General features: G+C 38.6%; 2 protein-coding genes across 2 annotated transcripts in view; one reads left to right on the top strand and one right to left on the bottom strand.

Moving 5' to 3' along the window:
- Positions 1-7296, top strand: part of ADAM12 (ADAM metallopeptidase domain 12) — a 342499-nt gene extending 335203 nt beyond the window's left edge. The window contains exon 23 of the mRNA XM_044445563.1: positions 7189-7296. The gene's annotated coding sequence lies outside the window, so the exon portion shown is untranslated. The remainder of the gene's footprint in view (positions 1-7188) is intronic.
- FANK1 (fibronectin type III and ankyrin repeat domains 1) overlaps positions 1-13159 on the bottom strand; it is a 46428-nt gene extending 33269 nt beyond the window's left edge. Inside the window, exons 1-3 of the mRNA XM_044445612.1 lie at positions 13093-13159; positions 9180-9351; positions 7463-7587 (exon numbers count right to left, since the gene is read on the bottom strand). Of these exons, the coding sequence (XP_044301547.1) occupies positions 7463-7587; positions 9180-9351; positions 13093-13159 (364 nt within the window). The remainder of the gene's footprint in view (positions 1-7462; positions 7588-9179; positions 9352-13092) is intronic.
- Between the last annotated feature and the right edge of the window lie 6235 nt (positions 13160-19394).

The raw sequence follows: 19394 nt of genomic DNA, 5'->3' as shown, positions 1-19394 counted from the left end.
AATGTCCAATAATTGAAGACTGAAAAAATAAGTTAGCAGAATATGCAGTGATGACAAAGGTAATTATGTAAACAGAAGACCAACTGAAGAATTTAATGATAAATGGAAATTTTATTATATCCAGCATAAGTAGTATGATGTAAAAGGAAGCTTGTTAAAATGTTGATGATGATTTATGATTTGAAGTGATTGGAAAATTTGTCAGTATAGCGAATTATAGTCATTCTTTTTTCAAGCTTCAACAGAGTATTGAATGAAAAAAGTATAGAAATTTTTGACCTCTTTGGAAATTTGCAGATTATGAATGCATTGGTTATATTGGTTTAAAATCCTCTGGTGATTTTATTTCACTTTTCTTATACCCTTCTCATTCTTATCTAAGAAAACAATAAAAGTGGGAGGGGAGAACAAACATGAAGTGAAATGTAATACCAAAATACATTATGAACATCCCAAATACATAACTTCCTTTATGTAATGATGATGATTTCAGCTTGGATATACTGGCCCTGGGATAATGTGAACAATTTTTTCAAGGTACTATCATTTGATGATCTGCTGATTTCCAAGGGTTACAACAGTGTTGGGCGCTCAAATTGAGTAACTAGCTCTTGTTGGAGAAGATGGTGCCTCCTTTGTTCATACAAATACAAGGTTAAAGAGGAAACTTGTGTGTATGCAAGCTCTACAAGAGCTGGTCCTAGATAAGAGAGAACAAGGAGGAACCAGGCCAAGGATGAGTGTTTGAGCTGCAGCTTGTTAGGGTCATCCATAGATAAGGTATGAATGGAGAGGGGACAATTCCCAGCCTCAGGAAGGGAGGGGGTCTATGAGAAAGCTGTCAGAGGATGCACAGTTCCAAGACATTCTGTCTTACAAATGTAATAATATGGTGAGAGCCTTGCATGCCATATTCTTAATAAATATTGCTGATTTGCTTTTCTTCAATCTATTTTGGCCAGTTTCATGCAAGATCTAACAATGTGGCAACAAAGGTGGGATCCTTGGTGCTCCTTGATTTCATTGAATCACTGCTGAATTCCCTAACCCCTAATTTAAAAAAAAACAGAGAGAGACCTTTCTCTTGATAAACTTCTCTCTAGGAAATTTCAATGATTTAATGTCAGGATGGTAAATTCCAAGGACAACCAATAGACAGCAGGGTCAGCCATGTTTATTAATAGATTCTGAGAATACCAAGGCAGCTGTGGGGATTATTTGAAGGGTTCACTGGTGGACTCCCTTCTGAGGAAAATGGATATTGGTCCTTGTAGGCCAATCTGGCACCAAATAAAAATGCTTTGCCTCCTGGGTTATCAGTAAACCTGATAGTCTTTCTCTGTGTGGGCCATGGCATGGGTTTTCTATCTTTCCCTTTAAAAAAGGGGAGGGAGGCTGATCAGGAAATGCAGGAGCCAGGATGCTGCCATCTGCCTCTTTAAGAAGGGCTGTTCCTAATCCACAGATAAATCAGACTACCATTGGCTTAGATCTGAGAATTTGTGATTGGAACAAAATCAGACTTGAAAGGGCTTTTCTACCGGTCCCTCTGGGATTCAGTCTGTCTCCTAAAAGTCCATGGACATTAGCCAAAGGGTTGAAAAAAATAAGCATGTCAGGAAAAAAAAGAAATTGAAACTCTGAAAGCTGCTCTGCTTTTCTTGCCCCACATTAAAGGTTCTTCTGTCCACGATGTGATTCTTTAATTTTCCTGATTGCACCTCTAGAGACCTCTCTATTCTCAATCTCTCTCTAAAGCCTTTCACTAACCCAAAAGAGAAGCTGTGCTGGGCAAGAAGATGAGAGATTTAAAAGACGAAAGAAACTACTCATTCTTGCTTCAAGCACAGGTGAAACAACCAGCAAGAATGTGTTTATCTGGTTCATTACAACACAATGATGCCTCATAGGAAAAACACATGGCTGCCTATTTTTCTTTTTAAGAGAAACCCAACTGAAAGACCTTTGAGCCCAAAACTAAAAATTACAAAGTTGCAGTTGTAAAGTTGGTAAGATTTCTTGATGCTTCCTCTCAGAACACCAGGCATGGATTCTGCTAAAAAAATAAAATTAAAAAAAAAATTCTTTTAATCTCTGATTTGAAGAAGGGTGTTTGCCTTCCCTCCAGTTCCAAGTTGGAAAAAAATAGGATCATATGTAGTTCAGGGACTATTCTCAAGGGGGGAGGGGGAGGGGGAGGGAGCAAAATACTAGGAACGTTTCAGTATGTTCAACTCCACTTGGAGCCTCCAGGCATCCTGCTCCAGCTTCCCCTTGGAACAAGGCCTAAAATAGGCCTGGAGCAGAGGAAGAGCTGTGTGAAAAAGTCTCAGGTATGCTACTATTCCAAAAACCTAAACCACTGCAAGAATGAATGCCACAAGCTTTGGAAAAATAATCTGCCTCCAACATGCCCAGCCAGTCTATCTCTTCTTTCCTTACTATCATTCCTCCATATTTCTCCTGTGCAATTTTGTTTATTCTTAATTCTCTTCTGGTATTTATCCCAATATTTTGTAGTGCTTTTACAAATGTTAGAATTTTAGAAAATCTGGCAGAGTGCCAAATCTCTGATGGCCATCAACTTCCAAGTCAAGCATTCCTTTCTGTTTGCAAACTGAGTACTCAACCAATCTGTTGGTTAGAGATCTCCTGAGCAAATTGAACCTATGCTCAATTATGTTTATGGAGGAGTGGGGTTGCTGGAAGGGGGGTTACTACTGGAGTTGCTTTCTTGCAGTAAGCTTCAGTTGTTTGTACAGCCATTTTCTTTTTCTCATCATAAATGGCCTTGTAGTAGTGTAGGGCCTGTTACAAGGACAACTTCTAAATGGGAATTAGATCAGTATTAGCTTGCCTGTACCACAGATGGAAAAATGATGTTGCATTGACAGCAGAGAGAGAGGGAGAAAACCAGAACCTGTTTGAGTAGAACTTGGCAGGCTTGATCCCCTCTGAAGTGGCCAACAAGCCTGCAAATATTGCCCATTTCTATAAAAAGAAAGAAAGACAGTTCTGATTATTTTCTCTATTTTGTTTAAGTTTGGTTTTGTTTGGAACTGTAGCATTATATTATTCTTATGGTTTATTGTAAATTAGCAGAGCAACTCAGAAATGCATTCAGAAAATGAACAAACAAAAAGAACAAACAACATACACTATTTTAAAGTGTTCAAAATACTTCATATTGATGATCTGGATATAACCTATGCAAGAATGATGGTGACCTAGCTTAACTCTGTAAGACACTGACTTTAAAAGAATGGTCTAAACTGTTTTAAGAAATATTTTTTAATATCATTATTGCAATGCTGTATTGTATTTAGGATGTTTTAGTGAATATGGAAGTATTATACATATACTAAGATGCACATTTGGTTTACTCATGTGATGTGACTTACATACAAATGCAACTTAAGGATGTTTTCAGGAATAGCACTTGTCCATAACCCAGGGACTAGTATAGGGGGAAGGCTTCAGCTCTATTTGGCGCCCTTTGCTCTCCTTGACAGGAAGTGCAATAGTGCTTCTCCTGTCTACTGCCTCTGCTGTTCGCATGTGTTCCCAGGGAGAATAACAGTGCTAGGTTGGGGACCAATAATGGAGAAAATCTTTTTTCTAAATTGCAATCTTGAGAAATTCAAATAATAGCAGAGCTTTGTTTAAATAAAGCATAGGTGAAGTAAAGGACTTCAGTGCATCACTGAGAGAAGTGCAGATGGGGGCATCAGTGGGTGTTTACAGCTCTCCCACCACCACCTCTCTTTTTCTGTTAAAGTTGACTCTTGAGACTAGAAAAGGGACTAAAGAAGAGAATTCACTTGAAAATTTCTTGCAGTGACTTGAGACTTGACTTGCACTTGAAAGTAAAGACTTGACTTAAAACTTGGAGTAAAGAACTTGAACACATCACTGCTAATTAATGAGAAATGCTTCAGCATAGTTTTTTTCATTGAAACATTTAAGGTGGTCCTCAGCTAACTAGAAGCTAGGATAGAATTGGTGAATCAGTTGTCAGCTTTTGACTGTAAACAAGTTTGAGCCTGCTCCTAGTCTGTTAACTTCAACAGGACTTAGCCTTTATTCACAGAATGTGATTTGGATATGCAGACAACTCTGAGCCTTATCACAGATTCTTGAAGATGGGAAATATACAGCAGTCTCAGGAAAGAAATTCTTATGCTGCCTAGGAGCTTCTCAGAATGATCCTGCCCCCCTCTGATGTTGATGTTCTTACATGCACATTGGTGCTGCTCTGTTAGAGGAAGACAACCTCTGTTCTATAGATGTAGAAAATATAACCAAAGCTCTAGTTTAGAGACTAAAGAAATAGACCATTGATGTTATCATAACCTCATGTATTTTTGCTGAATTATTCTAGATAATGCAAAACTTTAACTCCATGCCTGTCATGCACCAAGTATTCTTCCCTTCACACATTCAAAACAACAGATAATTTCTTTGCAAAAAGCTCTAGAAAGGGTTGTTAGTCACATCTCTATAACTGGCAACATCCTCTGAATCCAGGCTCATCTTCTTCAAGAGGCCTGATTACCACCTCCTTCAAGGAAGAGGGGTACAGACCTTAATTCAGAGAAGCATTGATGACCTCCTGAACCCTTTTCTGGCTTTAGTGATAAGCCAGGAAGAGCAAGAGTTGAGAGCATAGGAGGTGGGATGAACTTGTCCAAAGTCTTGAGCCTCACATTTCCAAGCTTCCTCCACCTTCTCCCCTTCATTCTGTTGCAAAGTCCAGATCACCATGGCCCATGAGCACACAGCAAGAACAATTGCCACCCTCATTTCCTACAATACCTGCTTAACAGCCTAATTGAATTCAATGGAACTTACATCTGAGTAGAACTGTACTGCAAAACATTTTCACTGCTTTTCATCCAAGATCTATTCCTGAACAGTTTACAAAGCAGTTTATTTTCATTCTATCCTTTTGGCTTTTTGATGCATTTAAGTTACTGCCTATGCTCATCATGATGAAAAAGAGAAGTTTATAATCTAATAAGCACCAACCACAATGGAGTGCATGGCTAACCCACTACATATTTCATGCTTTAAATTTTTTTTCAAAAGAATCTTCCCCCTTCTATAAAGAAATACTAATTTCATTTTTAGTATCTACAAACCAAATCAGTGCAGTTAGATTTCTGGATCGGCATGACATTTCAATAATATAATTTTAAAATAGCACAAGAAGGGCTATTTATCACAAGCTGAGAGCAAACAGCTAATATCTGTCATATTATTTCTTGTATATAAAATGTAAATAAAATTGTCAGAAAACCTATTTGGAAAAAATAGCTAATATTAAACAGTTGTAAGAAAATTGGTATGGACTGATAAATACGTCCCTGTTTGTAACATGTGCCTGTTAAAAGTATTTAAAACCAATGTGAAAGCAATTTGTTTAATGAGAAATGTCTGTCTACACACTCTCTACAGTCTTAAATCTTTGATGAAATTCAAAACTCCAAGCTAAATTCTAAATCCAATCTCTCATTTCACCACCACCCCCGCTCCCGCAAGATCACTCTAGAGGATACCCTAACATCAGGAGGGTCATCTTCATGTAAAGAATGAGGTAAACAGTTGCTGCAAAATGGGGGATGGAAAATCCCCTTTAAGGAAGTTGAAATAAATATGGACTATTTATCAAAAAACCAGACATAGGTAACCCCATCAATCCATTAGATAACCTTAGATATCTAAAAGCCTCAGCATAGAAGGCTGTCTTAACCTGGTACAAAAGGATGACAAAGCTGGCACTAGGCAGGCCTCAGTAGGGAGATAATTCCACATTTGGGACTGCCACAAGGCTCTCCAACTTGTTGCAGTTTTCAAACACTTCCTTGCAGGTGGCATGCAACAGGAAGGTCTCAGATGTTGATCACAGAGTACAGATGGGGCATTGTTAAATATTGCAGTCCCAATCTTTGTAAGGCTTTATAGGTTTGCAATCCCAAGTCAGTACTCTTTATAAAGTTGCCTCCTAAGTCTCTGTTGACATGGAATGTAAGAAAAATAGGCAATATAACTTTCAAAGAGTTTCTCATGGTGAGAGACAGCTTACAGTTGCTCCATTTTTAACCTATAATAGATAATGCATAATTCTCTCATTCCTTTAGCTTGCACACCCTTCAATTTCTCATCCCAGTTGCAATGAACTTTGTAAGCTATAGATACAATTCTGAGATTATAACTTTTCATCCACATTAGCAACTCTGCTGTGCACACTCAGATATGGGTAGAATAAACTTCTTTGCCCTCTTACCTGTGCTTGTACCTCCTGCATGTTTTTTCTTTATTAGTATTTTCCTTTTTTGTCTAATCCACTAAAAATCACAATAACCTACTAGCCATTATCACCCAAATTCCGTATGTTTCACCTTTCCACAAACCTAGTGCACGACATTCTTGTGTTCAGTTATTTGCTTTTTCATAATCAACTTCTGGAAGCTAGCATCTGATTTACTTTCCAAGTCTATCTCTTATTACTGATACATACTGACAGGGTTTGCATGATGGTGTGACTCATCATCGCTTATATAACAATCACTCATCATGGCTGTTATTTAATAGCCACAGGACTGACAGGCACCATCTTGAATATTCAAGCTGCAACTGTGGCTAGTTCTGTCATCCAAAATCAGAAACTGCATTCTGAACTTGGGTAGCATGGGTTATGCTTAACCCCCATATAACTCATGCTACCCAAGTTCAGAAAACACAACAGGCCACAGTTTGAAAATTCAAAATGTCTTCCGGCAGTTGCTACAATCCATCACACCATATAAGCCATGGTAAGCTGTTTTATCATGTAAACAATCATGGGTACAATCCTCAAATGGGTTCTGTTCTTATTGTGACATTTCTCTCCTCTCCACCTTCAACCTGCACCAGTGCAGGCAAGTGATCCCTAAAGAACTACAGAAATACCTGTAGCAGAAACTTATGGCTGACTGAAGGTCATGTAGCATCTGGCTTCCATTTATGGCTCGGATGGAACTTTGTTTTCTGAGGTGACACATGAAGGAGGACAGGAAGGGTGGCAACAGCAAAAATGAACATTTTGTGGCCTGAATCCTTCGGTAACAATACTGTTTGAATGCCTAGCACAGTTTGGTAAAGAGCAAAGAAACCTGATGTGGCTTCCTGTCTTATTTTCTATTTCAGGCAGTCAGAGCTGAATAATGTGATGCTGTCATAAAAAAGCACAAATTATAAGATAAAGGTTTATCTTCCTTTAGAGAATACTGAGGAATAGCAAATGAAAAAGAAGTCTAAAATACAACCCTAACAAGGTAATGGATATATAATGCTTAGTTGGGAGCAGTGCTGCATGTTAATTGTACTGGATAAACTTTTGCTTTTCACTTAATAGCTGGTCCTATGTTTTACTTATTTATTCTGTGAATTTTTAATACTTAACGATGAATTGTGAACTTACTTGTTGTTGTTACACAAACAGGTGAACTGTAAACAGATTCTCCTGCAGGATCTGTGACTTTAAGCCGAAATCTGTAAGTTGTTCTGGGTTCAAGGCCTTCCACAACATGCTGTCGAGCATATCCTCTAAAAAGAGGGAAATTATCTTTGTTTTTTCCAAGTATTTTTCCATTTTTGACAGCATGTATATTTAAGGTTAGGGACAATGTCTAATTTAATACTAACGTAAATTAGGTTGTGCTAGTTTAAAGGACCTCTGGCACAACACCAATAATATCAGTTGGCATGACAGGTTTTCCACAAATCTCATCATACCAGGTAAAGCTGCTGTTGTTGCACTAGACATCCTTCACACTAATACAGTGTAATTTTATTTATTTATTTATTTATTTACTTAGCAAACTTATATGCTGCCCCATTCACCAAAGCCTCCAATTTGATAGCACTCTAATTTTGCAAACAACAACAAAATATTTGTGGTGTTAACAATTGACCATATATAGTACCTAGCACCTGTGAAAGTAATTGGGAAAAAGTTAGCTTAGGGGTAAGACAATTCCCAACTGCTTTTAACATGTTATTTTGGTGCTGTTATGGTTCAGAGTGAAGCCATCTGCACCTTCATGTGCCCCAACTGCACATACAGATCCAATGCTTTAATGTGATTGCTACTAAACAGATGCAGAACAGATCTCCTACTTAAGTATAGCCTTAGTTGTACACATTTGAAAGAGGAAAGTATGTAAAAGGAATGCACCCCTCCAAAAATAAGAGCAGAACATCTAAACAAGTTTCATCAAGCTATTACTTGTAACACATTTTAGGGAAAAACAGTGGTTCTGATCTAATATTTGGAATACAGACAAAAATGTCTATCAGAATCACAGAGTTACCAGGTACAAGTCCTACACACACACACACACACACACACACACACACACACACACACACAGAGAGAGAGAGAGAGAGAGCGCGAGCGAGCGAGCGAGCAAGAGAGGGAGAGAGAGTGCATGAAATATTTTCAGAGCATTTGACATTGTTAGGAGGTTGTTTCCTACAGGCCTCAAAATATTTTAAATTTTAAACTACTATAGATCATGTAAAATAGCTAGCATGACAAACAGTATTATTCAAACAGTCTAATTCTGCCACCTAGTGACAAATTCTACACAGAATCTTTCTAATTAGGAAACACATGACTCAGAGCAAAAAAATAAAAATGACAAATTATGTAGCTTCGCAGCCAATTAATTAATTAATTTTTAAAACATGTAACCAAATCCCCTAATTCTCAAGGAAATTAATAAAATAACAATGTTTGCAACCAAATGTTTCAGAGGGAGCCCAATTTTACTATGAAACATCCTGTATCTGTTCTGCAATTGAGGAAAATTTGTACAAATTAGGTCATACAGTAACAGTAGAAGGAATAGAAAAAGAACCAGGAGAACCCAGAGGGAGAGGTTCACAGGTCACACCAAGGATCCTATAGCAGCAAATGTTATTATCATGTATTAGTACCCACAAATGGGTAAGTTTTCCTTTTAAAAACAATAGAGCAGTACAAATTGCACTAAGAGCAAGGGTGATATACCCAAGTAACGTTGGCAGCCACTGATAGTCTGATTTCATAACCACCATCTAGAATATGCTCATTGTATCAGTCTCAGAATGCTCAAAGCATTTGGTATGAAAGATTACAGTAAAATTGTACTCACGTGTAAATTAGGCAGTAACAATGCAGCTTAGGATCCTCTTCTTCAATTGAAAATTTTAACCATTGCTCCTGAGGTCCCTTTCGTTGTTCGTCAAAGTCCCAACAAAGTTGAATAGTGTGGTGGCTCACCTGGCCTACAATCAGAGGCTGTGGTTTTAAGACAGAGTGTCTTCCTATGAATCAATCACATCAATGTGTTATATTTAATATTGACAATATACATAAACATATATCAAGAATTGGAAAGTCATTTTATATGCCTGATAATTATTCTGATTTGAATAAGAGATGCCTATGTATGCATCAAGGAGTAAAAAATGTAGGACTATCTTTAAATGATTTCTTTCTGTATAGAGCAACTCAATAATCAGAATTGTCAAACAATAGTGCATATTATGCATGGAATTCATTTGTTGCCACAAGTGTTTACACAGCTTATTTTATTAAATTTATACCCTGCTTTTTTAAAAAAGCAGCTTACATTACTCTCCTCCTCTTCCTCTCAATCTTATTCCTACAACAACTCTGTGGGTTAGGTTGGGCTGAGAGTCTGTGAATAGCCCAATGTCACCTAATTGGCTCCATAGCAGAGCAGGGATTAGAACACCTATGGTCATTAGACAAAGACTAGACAGCCACAGAATTATTTGCAGATTTAGCTCCAATCTCTGAAACTCTCTGAATTCAGAGTGCCTTCCCCCTACATTCACAGCAGGCACCAAAAGGAAAAAAGTGGCTTGCTGCAACTCTGCAATTACAACGGCAACCTTGGAAAAAGGCTATTACAGACATTCTGAAAGGCAGGGAAGACAGAAGTCAAGTGCCACCAGCATCAGCTGTCTAAATGTTTTGCAGGTAGGAAAAACATGGAGGCAACCTTCATTTGTAATCCTCTAAATTCAGAGGGTTATAGGTACTTGACTAGATTACACTGTTATTTAGTCAAAATACTTACATCATGCATTCTGATTAATTAAAATAACAATAATCTAAAATATAGATCAATGAATCGGCCTAAGCCAATATAAAATAGTAGAAGCAAAGCCAAGTTAAGTTTTCTCATTTAATTTTCCACCCACATAAAAGGGTTTTAAGGACATTTTGAATGGAATGCCAACAAAAAAGCAGCAAACTGTACCTTCCCAAGAAGCTAATTTTATAGTCTAATTAAAATTAATAGGGCCACTATTAAAAAGGCCCTGTCCCATATAAACACAGTGAAGAAAGAAGTTTGCAGGACTTTGCAGTAGGAGGCACTCTGGTAGCCTGAGCCAAAAAGAACTTTGGTAAGGTTGGTAAATGGGTAAAAAGCACTTCTGGCAGCTGATACTATTTGCACTTCCATAAATAGTACAGAATCCCAGAATACTCTCAAACTGAATACCTGGCCTTTCAGAGTCCACTGAGAGTCAGATCTAAACCTCTATCCATACTGATGGATTTCCCAACCCCAAATACTTCCAACTTACCCAGATTAAGTTGTTATTCCTTAGCCACAAAAATAACCCACATTTCCACATTTCATTTACCTCCCTAGAATTAGTAGAAAAAGAGGTAGAGCTGCATATCTATATGCTGATGACAAAATGCAAACTATTTTCATTCTGTCCTTTCCTATGATTTCTGAATAAAATCTACCACCACACACAGAGGAAAGAAACAGAGAGAGAGAACTTGAAAGCGGAGAAGCAGTGCCTAGATTGATCTTCAGTTCCACTAGACACAACTTAGATAATATTCACTTAAATGCCATGAGCAACCTGCAGCTTTATGACATCATAGTTACATAAAAACCTTTAGTGTTGCACCTTTAAATGTCAAGAAACCAAACCTACAACTTTAATGTTAAAAAAAATCAGACCTGGAAATCATGTATTTTGCCCAATGCAGTTTTAGAAGGCAAGGATGGATATTTTTTTGTAATCAAAGCAACTACATAACTGCTACACAGTACAGAGATACATAGCCCTGTACTATATGGACATGCCTTTCAAAAGAAAGTAATTTGACAGTGAAAGACTAACTCTATCCAGTATCCTTTTCTAGTGAACTGGGACAAATAATGTCCATCTTTCTCATACAGAAAATCCAAATCCACCAAAGTTACAAGTCAGTCAACCTTATCTCTTGCTAGGAAGTCAGTTTTGGAGTTTACCTTCTCCAAAAATTTTTGAACTTTTAAAATTTTTAAACTGACTCCTTTCTAATAATCCATTTTAATTATTGAAACAGAATTTAAGCAGAATTAATGAATTACTCAATTCAAGAGCATCTCCTCTATGTATGTATCCAGAAGAAAACCGAAGTAGAAAAATCAAATACATAACATGGCAAAAATAAGAAAAAAAAGGGGGTCATGGAATATTCAAGTGTTCAGCAACTCAACAAACAGTTTAAATCTGCACCCCTGCTCTAGATGGACACACTGAGCTAATTTGGCCAAATTGGCCCAGTTTTGAACTGTTGCCTCTTTTATGACATAGCCAGAAAAAAACAACTATACAATGAGAACATTAAAGGAAGAATGAGGTATAACCTTACACAGTGCTTTTTTTGTAAGGAAAAAGGTGTCGGAACTCTTGAAATTATTTACCTTTTGTATATAGTCAATCACTGTCCACACACCCACACATGTCAGTTGTGTAACGAAACATAACGGTTGCCACCCACAGTAAACTCAGCATGCAACCACACGACCAATCACAAGCCAAGCAGCGCTATAAGCTGAGCAGTGCCATCACAACCAGCGCCCATGAAGTACGCATGCATCAGACTCGACACACAAGCAGCCCGCATGCACCGTTTTAATGATTTTGCCACCAACCTGCTACGCTCAACAGGGAGATTCAAATCCACGTGGACCACACATCAAATTTTAAAATGTTACTTTTAAAACTTGGAAAATCTGTCGAAAAAAGGTGCCGGAACTCCATTCCGGTGCATTCTATGACAAAAAAAGCACTGGCCTTACATAGTTGCAGGGGACCTCCTGCTTAATCTTATGTGTTAAATATGTTACATGTTTAAAAAATCTAGATTTAATTGTTCATTTAAGAACAAAAACAAAATCTTTGTTGAATAAGAATGCAGTCCAATAAACACCAAACTCAGTGTGGGTCTTCCATTGGAGTAAATGCACGAAGAATTGCATTGTAATTAATTAAGGATATTTTCAATGAACAAACACCACAATGACTTTTAATTAACTGATTTAAATAGTTTTCATTATACTAATAAAATTAGTGCAGAAAATGATTAAGTAACTTGGGAAGTAATAATTAAATGTCTTGGTCACAATTCACATTTCCTTTCCTCATTAAGTCAACCAGCCATGTGTTATGTTTTCCAGGTAAATTTAAGAAATTTAACAGAAGAGGACAACTTTTTTAAGGAGAACTGAATCGCAGTAACAAGCTTGTCGGCACCCTAAAAAGTGCTACCTCGTTTATTAAAACATCCTCACTATTTCCAGCATATCTAACCATATAGATATGCACAACACAATAAAGAACAGAGCACCTAACATAGAACTTTGAGGCTGCTATTGTGTGAGACTTATGACACAGTCTCTAAATTCTGGCATGTCTCATGTCACAATCAAAAGCTGACAAAAATAGTCCATTGTTACAAAAGACTACATTCTAACATAAAAGAAAATAATACAGAGGAAGTCTTTATTTTACCTTTTTCTGATCCCCAAAACACAGGTAGTCTTTTATTTAGAAAATCCACCAAAAAACGATGGCCACATGTGGTTAATACTGCTTAGAATAATAAGTTCTTAGACAGCTGAAGGCAACTTACTTCTGTGCTTTAATATCCAAGTGGTCAGTCTCAAGTAGTTTATGAAATCTTTGTTTTCCCTATCTATTTGCAAGTGAGAACATTAAGTTTTTTTTACCAATCAGAAATACCGCATTCCAAATATATTACTTCAGAATGATTCACATTGGCATCTAGTTCAACATTTGTAGATCCCATTAATATTTCACAACCATTTTTGAGGGTCCCTCACTTCAGCTACTGTGCCTTTGGTTAGTACCCATGCAATTGAGTTAAATAAACTACTAACTCAATCTGTTGAAAAATAAATAGCCACATGATGTTCTCCATTTTGGAAGGATTCCACTAGTCTGAATTCACACCTAAATGAAGCAAAGATCAGGATTATGTATTTCTGAATTTGTAATGTTTCTGTTAGCTAAAGTATTTTTTGCTTTGGTCACTGAACAGGCACGGATTCTGACACCCATTTCAAAATGCTCCCCACTTCTGAAATGAGGTTGATGATGATTAGAGACATGTTCTTTTTGGTTGCAGTGTCACTCAGCTCTCCCCCAACCCCAGGTACTAGAGCTTTTACAGTGCAAAGAAATAGAAGAAAACAATAGAATAGGGAGGACAAGAGATCTTTTCAAGAAAATTGGAGATATGAAGGGAACATTTCATGCAGAGATGGGCATGATAAAGGACCAAAATGGCAGGGACTAAGAGATTAAGAAGAGAAAACAAGATTACACAGAGGAACTATACAAGAAAGAGCTTAACATCCCTCATAACCACGATGGGGTGGTCACTGACCTCGAGCCAGACATCCTGGAATGTGAAGTCAAATGGGCCTTAGGAAGTCTGAGCAACAACAAAGCTAGTGGAGGCAACAGTATTCCAGCTGAGCTACTCAAAATCCTAAAAGACGATACAGTAAAAGTGCTACACTCAATATGCCAGCAAATTTGGAAAACTCAACAGTGGCCACAGGATTGGAAAAGGTCAGTTTACATTCCGATCCCAAAGAAGGGCAATGCCAAATAATGTTCGAACCACTGCACCATTGCACTCATTTCACATGCTACCAAAGTTATGCTCAGAATCCTACAAGCTAGGCTCCAGCAGTATGTGGACCGATAACTCCCAGAAGTACAGGCAGGATTTCGAAGAGGGAGAGGAAGAGATCAAATTGACAATATACGCTGGATCATGGAGAAAGCTAGGGAGTTCCAGAAAAACATCTACTTCTGCTTCATTGACTATGCTAAAGCCTTTGATTGTGTGGATCACAACCAACTGTGGCAAGTTCTTAAAGAGATGAGAGTACCAGACCATCTTATTTGTCTCTTGAGAAACCTATATGTGGGTCAAGAAGCAACAGTGAGAACTGGACACGGAACCACTGATTGGTTCAAATTTGAGAAAGGAGTTCAGCAAGGCTGTATACTGTCACGTTGCCTATTTAACTTATATGCAGAGCACATCATGAGAAAGGCAGGCCTAGATGGATCATTAGTTGGAATTAAGATTGCTGGGAGAAATAACAACCTCGGATATGCAGATGATACCACTCTCATGGCAGAAAGTGAAGAGGAACTAAAGAGCCTCTTGATGCGGGTGAAGGAGGAGAGCGCAAAAGCTGGCCTGAAACTCAACATTAAGAAAACTAAGATCATGGCATCTGGTCCTCTCACTTCCTGGAATATAGATAGGGAAGAAATGGATGTAGTAACAGATTTTATTTTCTGGGCTCCAAGATCACCGCAGACAGGGACTGCAGCCAAGAAATTAAAAGATGCTTGCTCCTTGGGAGGAAAGCTATGGCAAATCTAGATAGCATACTAAAAAGCAGAGACATCACCCTGCCAACAAAAGTGCGTATAGTCAAACCAGTCAGTCCTAGAGGAGATCAATCCTGACTGCTCTTTAGAAGGCCAGATCCTGAAGATAAAACTCAAATACTTTGGCCACCTAATGAGAAGGAAGGACTCCCTGGAGAAGAGTCTAATGCTGGGAACAACAGATGGCAAAAGAAGAAGGGGACAGCAGAGAATGACGTGACTAGATGGAGTCACTGAAGCAGTTTATGTGAGCTTGAGTGAACTCCGGGGGATGGTGGAGGACAAGAAGGCATGGAGGAATGTTGTCCATGGGGTCGCAATGGGTCGGACATGACTTCGTGACTAACAACAACAACTAGAGCTTTTATACACAAAGCATTTATTGTGCAGTCATTTTTCCTTGTTCAGAGTTGTTTACGGGCTTTTTAGGTATGCAGTGTGCCAGTTTTACCACTGCTGCTATGGCTTCTTTATTTTCCGCTACAGCACTTTTCCCCTGTTTGTTTGGAATGAGGAAAATAGTTTCTGGGGAGTAAGCAACATATAATTCAGTCAAACGTACTTTTGAGTAGCCATGCAGAATGTTACACTGTGAGAAGTGCAATCCTATGTACATTTACTCATATGTAAGTACCAGCCTGTTAAATACTACTTTGTATATGTAGTTAGGATTACATCCTGGCTGGATTTCCAGGGCAGAAAAGTTCCACCACTTGGACAGGACCACAGGGAAAGTTCTCTGAGGTGTTCTTGCAAAAGGTTTATCTGAAATATATCTCCTGACAACTTTGTTTAATGATGACTTCCCAACTGAGAAGTTTTGCACAGTAAGAATATTTTATTTCAATTAATTGCTTTATAAAGGCCAAATCTAAATTTAATAAAAAGCACAGAGTTGAAGAATATAATGGATCTGACAGACTGGGAAATATAATAGATCTGACACTAGAATAGTATTCCTAATTATCTCAAAAAAAATCCAGCACAAATGTATATAATTCAGTTGCCTATAGCACTAATCAACCTATTTTTACCGTACTGTGCCAGTAAAAATATGAGAAGAAAAGAAAAACTCATGTTAGGTCATGCTCTGAAGCCTTTTAATTAAGGCTTTTTAAAAACCAAAGCTACATTTTCTCTTTAAACAGCAATGCTTAAATTGCTATTGTAGTCTATCAGAATCCATCTTTTTAATCCCATTAGAGAAGTTTGCCAAACTGAATTAAGAAAATTGTTTAAAACTCTCATTGGTAGTTTTCCAGGGACATTCTGCTCCATTTCTGATATTTTAAAGATAAATAATGAAAATGGTGTTGTCCAGAGAGAAAGATGTCCATTAGGTCAGAGCACTAGCACCTTTATTGGGTAGCAGAGGAAAATTCAACAGATTTAATTTGCCGCTTTCTTTTGCATTTGGCCTTCGTACAACATAATATAATCTCAAAAAGCCCAAGAGAATGACAAAATAATCCATGAGTCACCAGACGCACCCCCCATGTAATAGCAACCTCATTTCAGAGCCACTGCATCATTCACCTTAAGGGAATTGAATCCAGCTCCCTTGGGATTGAACAGAGAGTGCACTGGCCCCTCTGTAGAACCACTGGCATATATTACTCCCCCTTTCTTCTCCCACTGAGCTGGCAATTGCTTCTTTTTAAAAAAGGTTAGGACCCCTTTGCCCCAGGATTCTGACTTTGAAACATCCCCTGAAGCCCAGAGATCCAATTGCCTTGGTGTTGATGCTTCAGCAGTGTGGGAAAACGCACTCTTCGCATGCTCAGAGTCATTCTCGTCTCATATTATTACGATGTCCTCAAACTAACGTGGGGCTGTTCTCATTCCCCGCGAGATGTTTGCCGTTGTCTCCCCACGCCCCGCTCCACCCCAAGGTGCTCTCACCCCCGTTTTCTTCCTTTTCAGCCATCCTGCTCTCTCGCTTCTGCCACCGTTCCCTCACCTGGGTCTGCTTCCATGAGAAGCTGTCGTTGAGATTCCCGTGGCCTGCAAGGTCGTGCCCAGCGTTCCGTCGCCGCGACAACGCAACGCAACGCAACGGCCCGGCCCGGCCCGGCCCAGCCCGCCCCGCAAGCCGCGGTTGGAGCTCCGAAGTCGAAGGCAGCAGCGCGGAGGGAGGCGGGGAGGGAGCACAGGCGGAGAGGGACACCTCCCCCTTTTACGAACGAGCCACTCGTTCATCTGGAAGAGTGGCTGGTTTGCAAAAAAAACCGAACAAACAGCGCTAGTAGACAGGAGAGATATCAGGACAGCCTTTCCTCTTCATGGGGTCAGATCCGGCTCACATTGTAATCTTTCCTGTTTCCTTGAGTTGCCTTAATTTCTAATGAGAGATGTCTTTTAGAGCTGAAGTCGGCCTGGGAATGAATCAGTCATCTTTCGCTCTCACTCTTCTCCGCAGAAACCCATTTTCAGGAGATGGGAAAATCGCAGTAAGTCGAAGTCCTAGAATGTTCATGGCAATGAAAGGCTTAGAATTATGAACATCTTTCTTTCTAGATGTGCTTTTACCATTGTACAACTATTGTGTAAATTCTACAATTACAAGTGCATTAAAAATACAGAACTGAGAATTTATAACCTGGCCAACACGGTTATCTGCTAAAGATATCCTCTGCCAGAGCATAAGACTTGTGGTCCTAAATAAGACTCTCAGTGTTAACCCTGCTTAGAGGCAACTAAGTCAAGTTAGACTAACATTGGATGCAATCAGAAGCATGTAGGATGAGGGTTGATGGGTACATGATATTTCCTTCAAGTTTCTTCCAACAGTTCTCTGTCCTTTTCACTTCCACTGATTTTAATTGGGAAGGGAAGACACATGTTAAGGGACCTAATCCTGAAGCCTCACTGGGATCCAAAGCCAACCTTGGAATACTTCATTCATTCATTCATTCATTCAAAGCTTTTGTATGCTGTCCTATTATACAAGATCTCAGGACGGCTTGCAATATTTAAAAGGACAATTTCAATAATAAAACGGAACAAAACAATAAACCAAACAGAGTGACTAAACTTAAAAACTATTAGAGTTTAAAACACTGTTTAAATAAAAAGGTTTTGGCCTGGTGCCAAAAAGAATATAAACTTGGTGCCAGACATACCTCTCTGGGAAGTACATTCCAGAGTCTGGGTGCCACAGCAGAGAAGGCCCTACTCCGAGCTGATGACCTCTTTACCTCTCTTAGAGAGGGTTCCCAGAGTAGGGCTTCTCCCATAGATCTTAAGGGGCATGAGGGCATATAATTTAAGATCCTCTTGCTAGTAATCACCAGCAGGAACCTCACCAATGGTAACTCCTTCAACAAGAAGAACTCCAGGGGGTTAGGATTGTAATGTAGGATAGAATCTAAAGAATCTTGGATGGGATCAGTTAAGCATTTTAGCTCCTATGATCAAAATATGAGTTGGCAATTTCTGATGAATCCAGGAAGTTAAATAAAAACACAAAGGATATGGTTTCCTGACCTAGCAAAATCAGAATAAATTTATGCAAATAATGTAAATTATCTTAATTTGTATAAGCTGCAGAATACTGTTTTCTGAGGTGTCAAACTTGGAATTTATTGGTAGAAGGAAATACTTCTATCTAGTATGGAGTAGCCATATAGACACTACAGATTCTTCTGATTGCTCATTGGTCTCAGCTGACTTTGTGGAGCCTCAAAAATGAATGTGGGCCAAAGAACCGCACACTTTTCTATAGAAGCAGCACTCCTAATCCTTGAAATTAGAGCCAGAGGCTGAACCATGTCTGTTAAGATGACTGAACTGAAGACAGGGAAAGACAGATAAACTCATAATTTGTCTTTAGACTCTGAAATGAACAATGCACTTAAAATAAAAAGTTATTTTCTCCTTGTTTCTCAAATCCCAGACTGTTATATGAAAAGTGTTCTGAATATGTCACTTAAAATTAAAGATTTTACTAATGATACATTTATTTACTTTCTGCACAAAATTGCAAGCTTCCCCTAGTTTTACACCCTGCATCCAGACTCTATTGTAGTGGGATTAAGCTACCATGTGACCCTCTTCACAAACTACAATAATCTAACCCTGTAGCCTTCTATTCACAGTGGATCAGGACGCAGACACATGTGACAAAAGGAGAGGCTGGACAGAATCCCTAATCACTTGCTGCAGTGGCAAAGCAAAACTAGAGACTATTCTGGAAGAAAACAAACCAACTTGCTATTAATTGGCCTGATTTGAAGAAACAGTCCATTAACTTAATATGGAGTAAGTAATTGGCTTTGGCTGAACTGTGAATAAACTTTTCTCAAACATGCTGTTCCTCAAGGATCATAGAGATGGCTAAGAGAAACTAAACAAAGGAAACAGCAGCTCAAAAAAGAAACTTTGTGTAACTTTGAATGGAATGCTTGAGCTGTACTGTTGCTGAACCAGATAATTTCTGGGGGCAGGGGTGTGGTTACCACTATTTTCCAAGACTCAGCTGATTTATTAATGTAAAAGGCTTCATTATAGTTACTGAACTTGTGCTTCGGTGATAGGAATACTATATGAAGATGGATTGCTTTACCTTTGAGAAGTAGTGCTTTTTAGAATTATTTGAATCAACAGAT

This window comes from Varanus komodoensis, unplaced genomic scaffold (genome assembly GCF_004798865.1).
Source record: "Varanus komodoensis strain SLA01 unplaced genomic scaffold, ASM479886v1 scaffold49, whole genome shotgun sequence".
NCBI classification, from domain to species: domain Eukaryota; kingdom Metazoa; phylum Chordata; class Lepidosauria; order Squamata; family Varanidae; genus Varanus; species Varanus komodoensis.
Note: the sequence above shows the minus strand (reverse complement) of the source record. Positions and strands in the feature narration are given on the sequence as shown.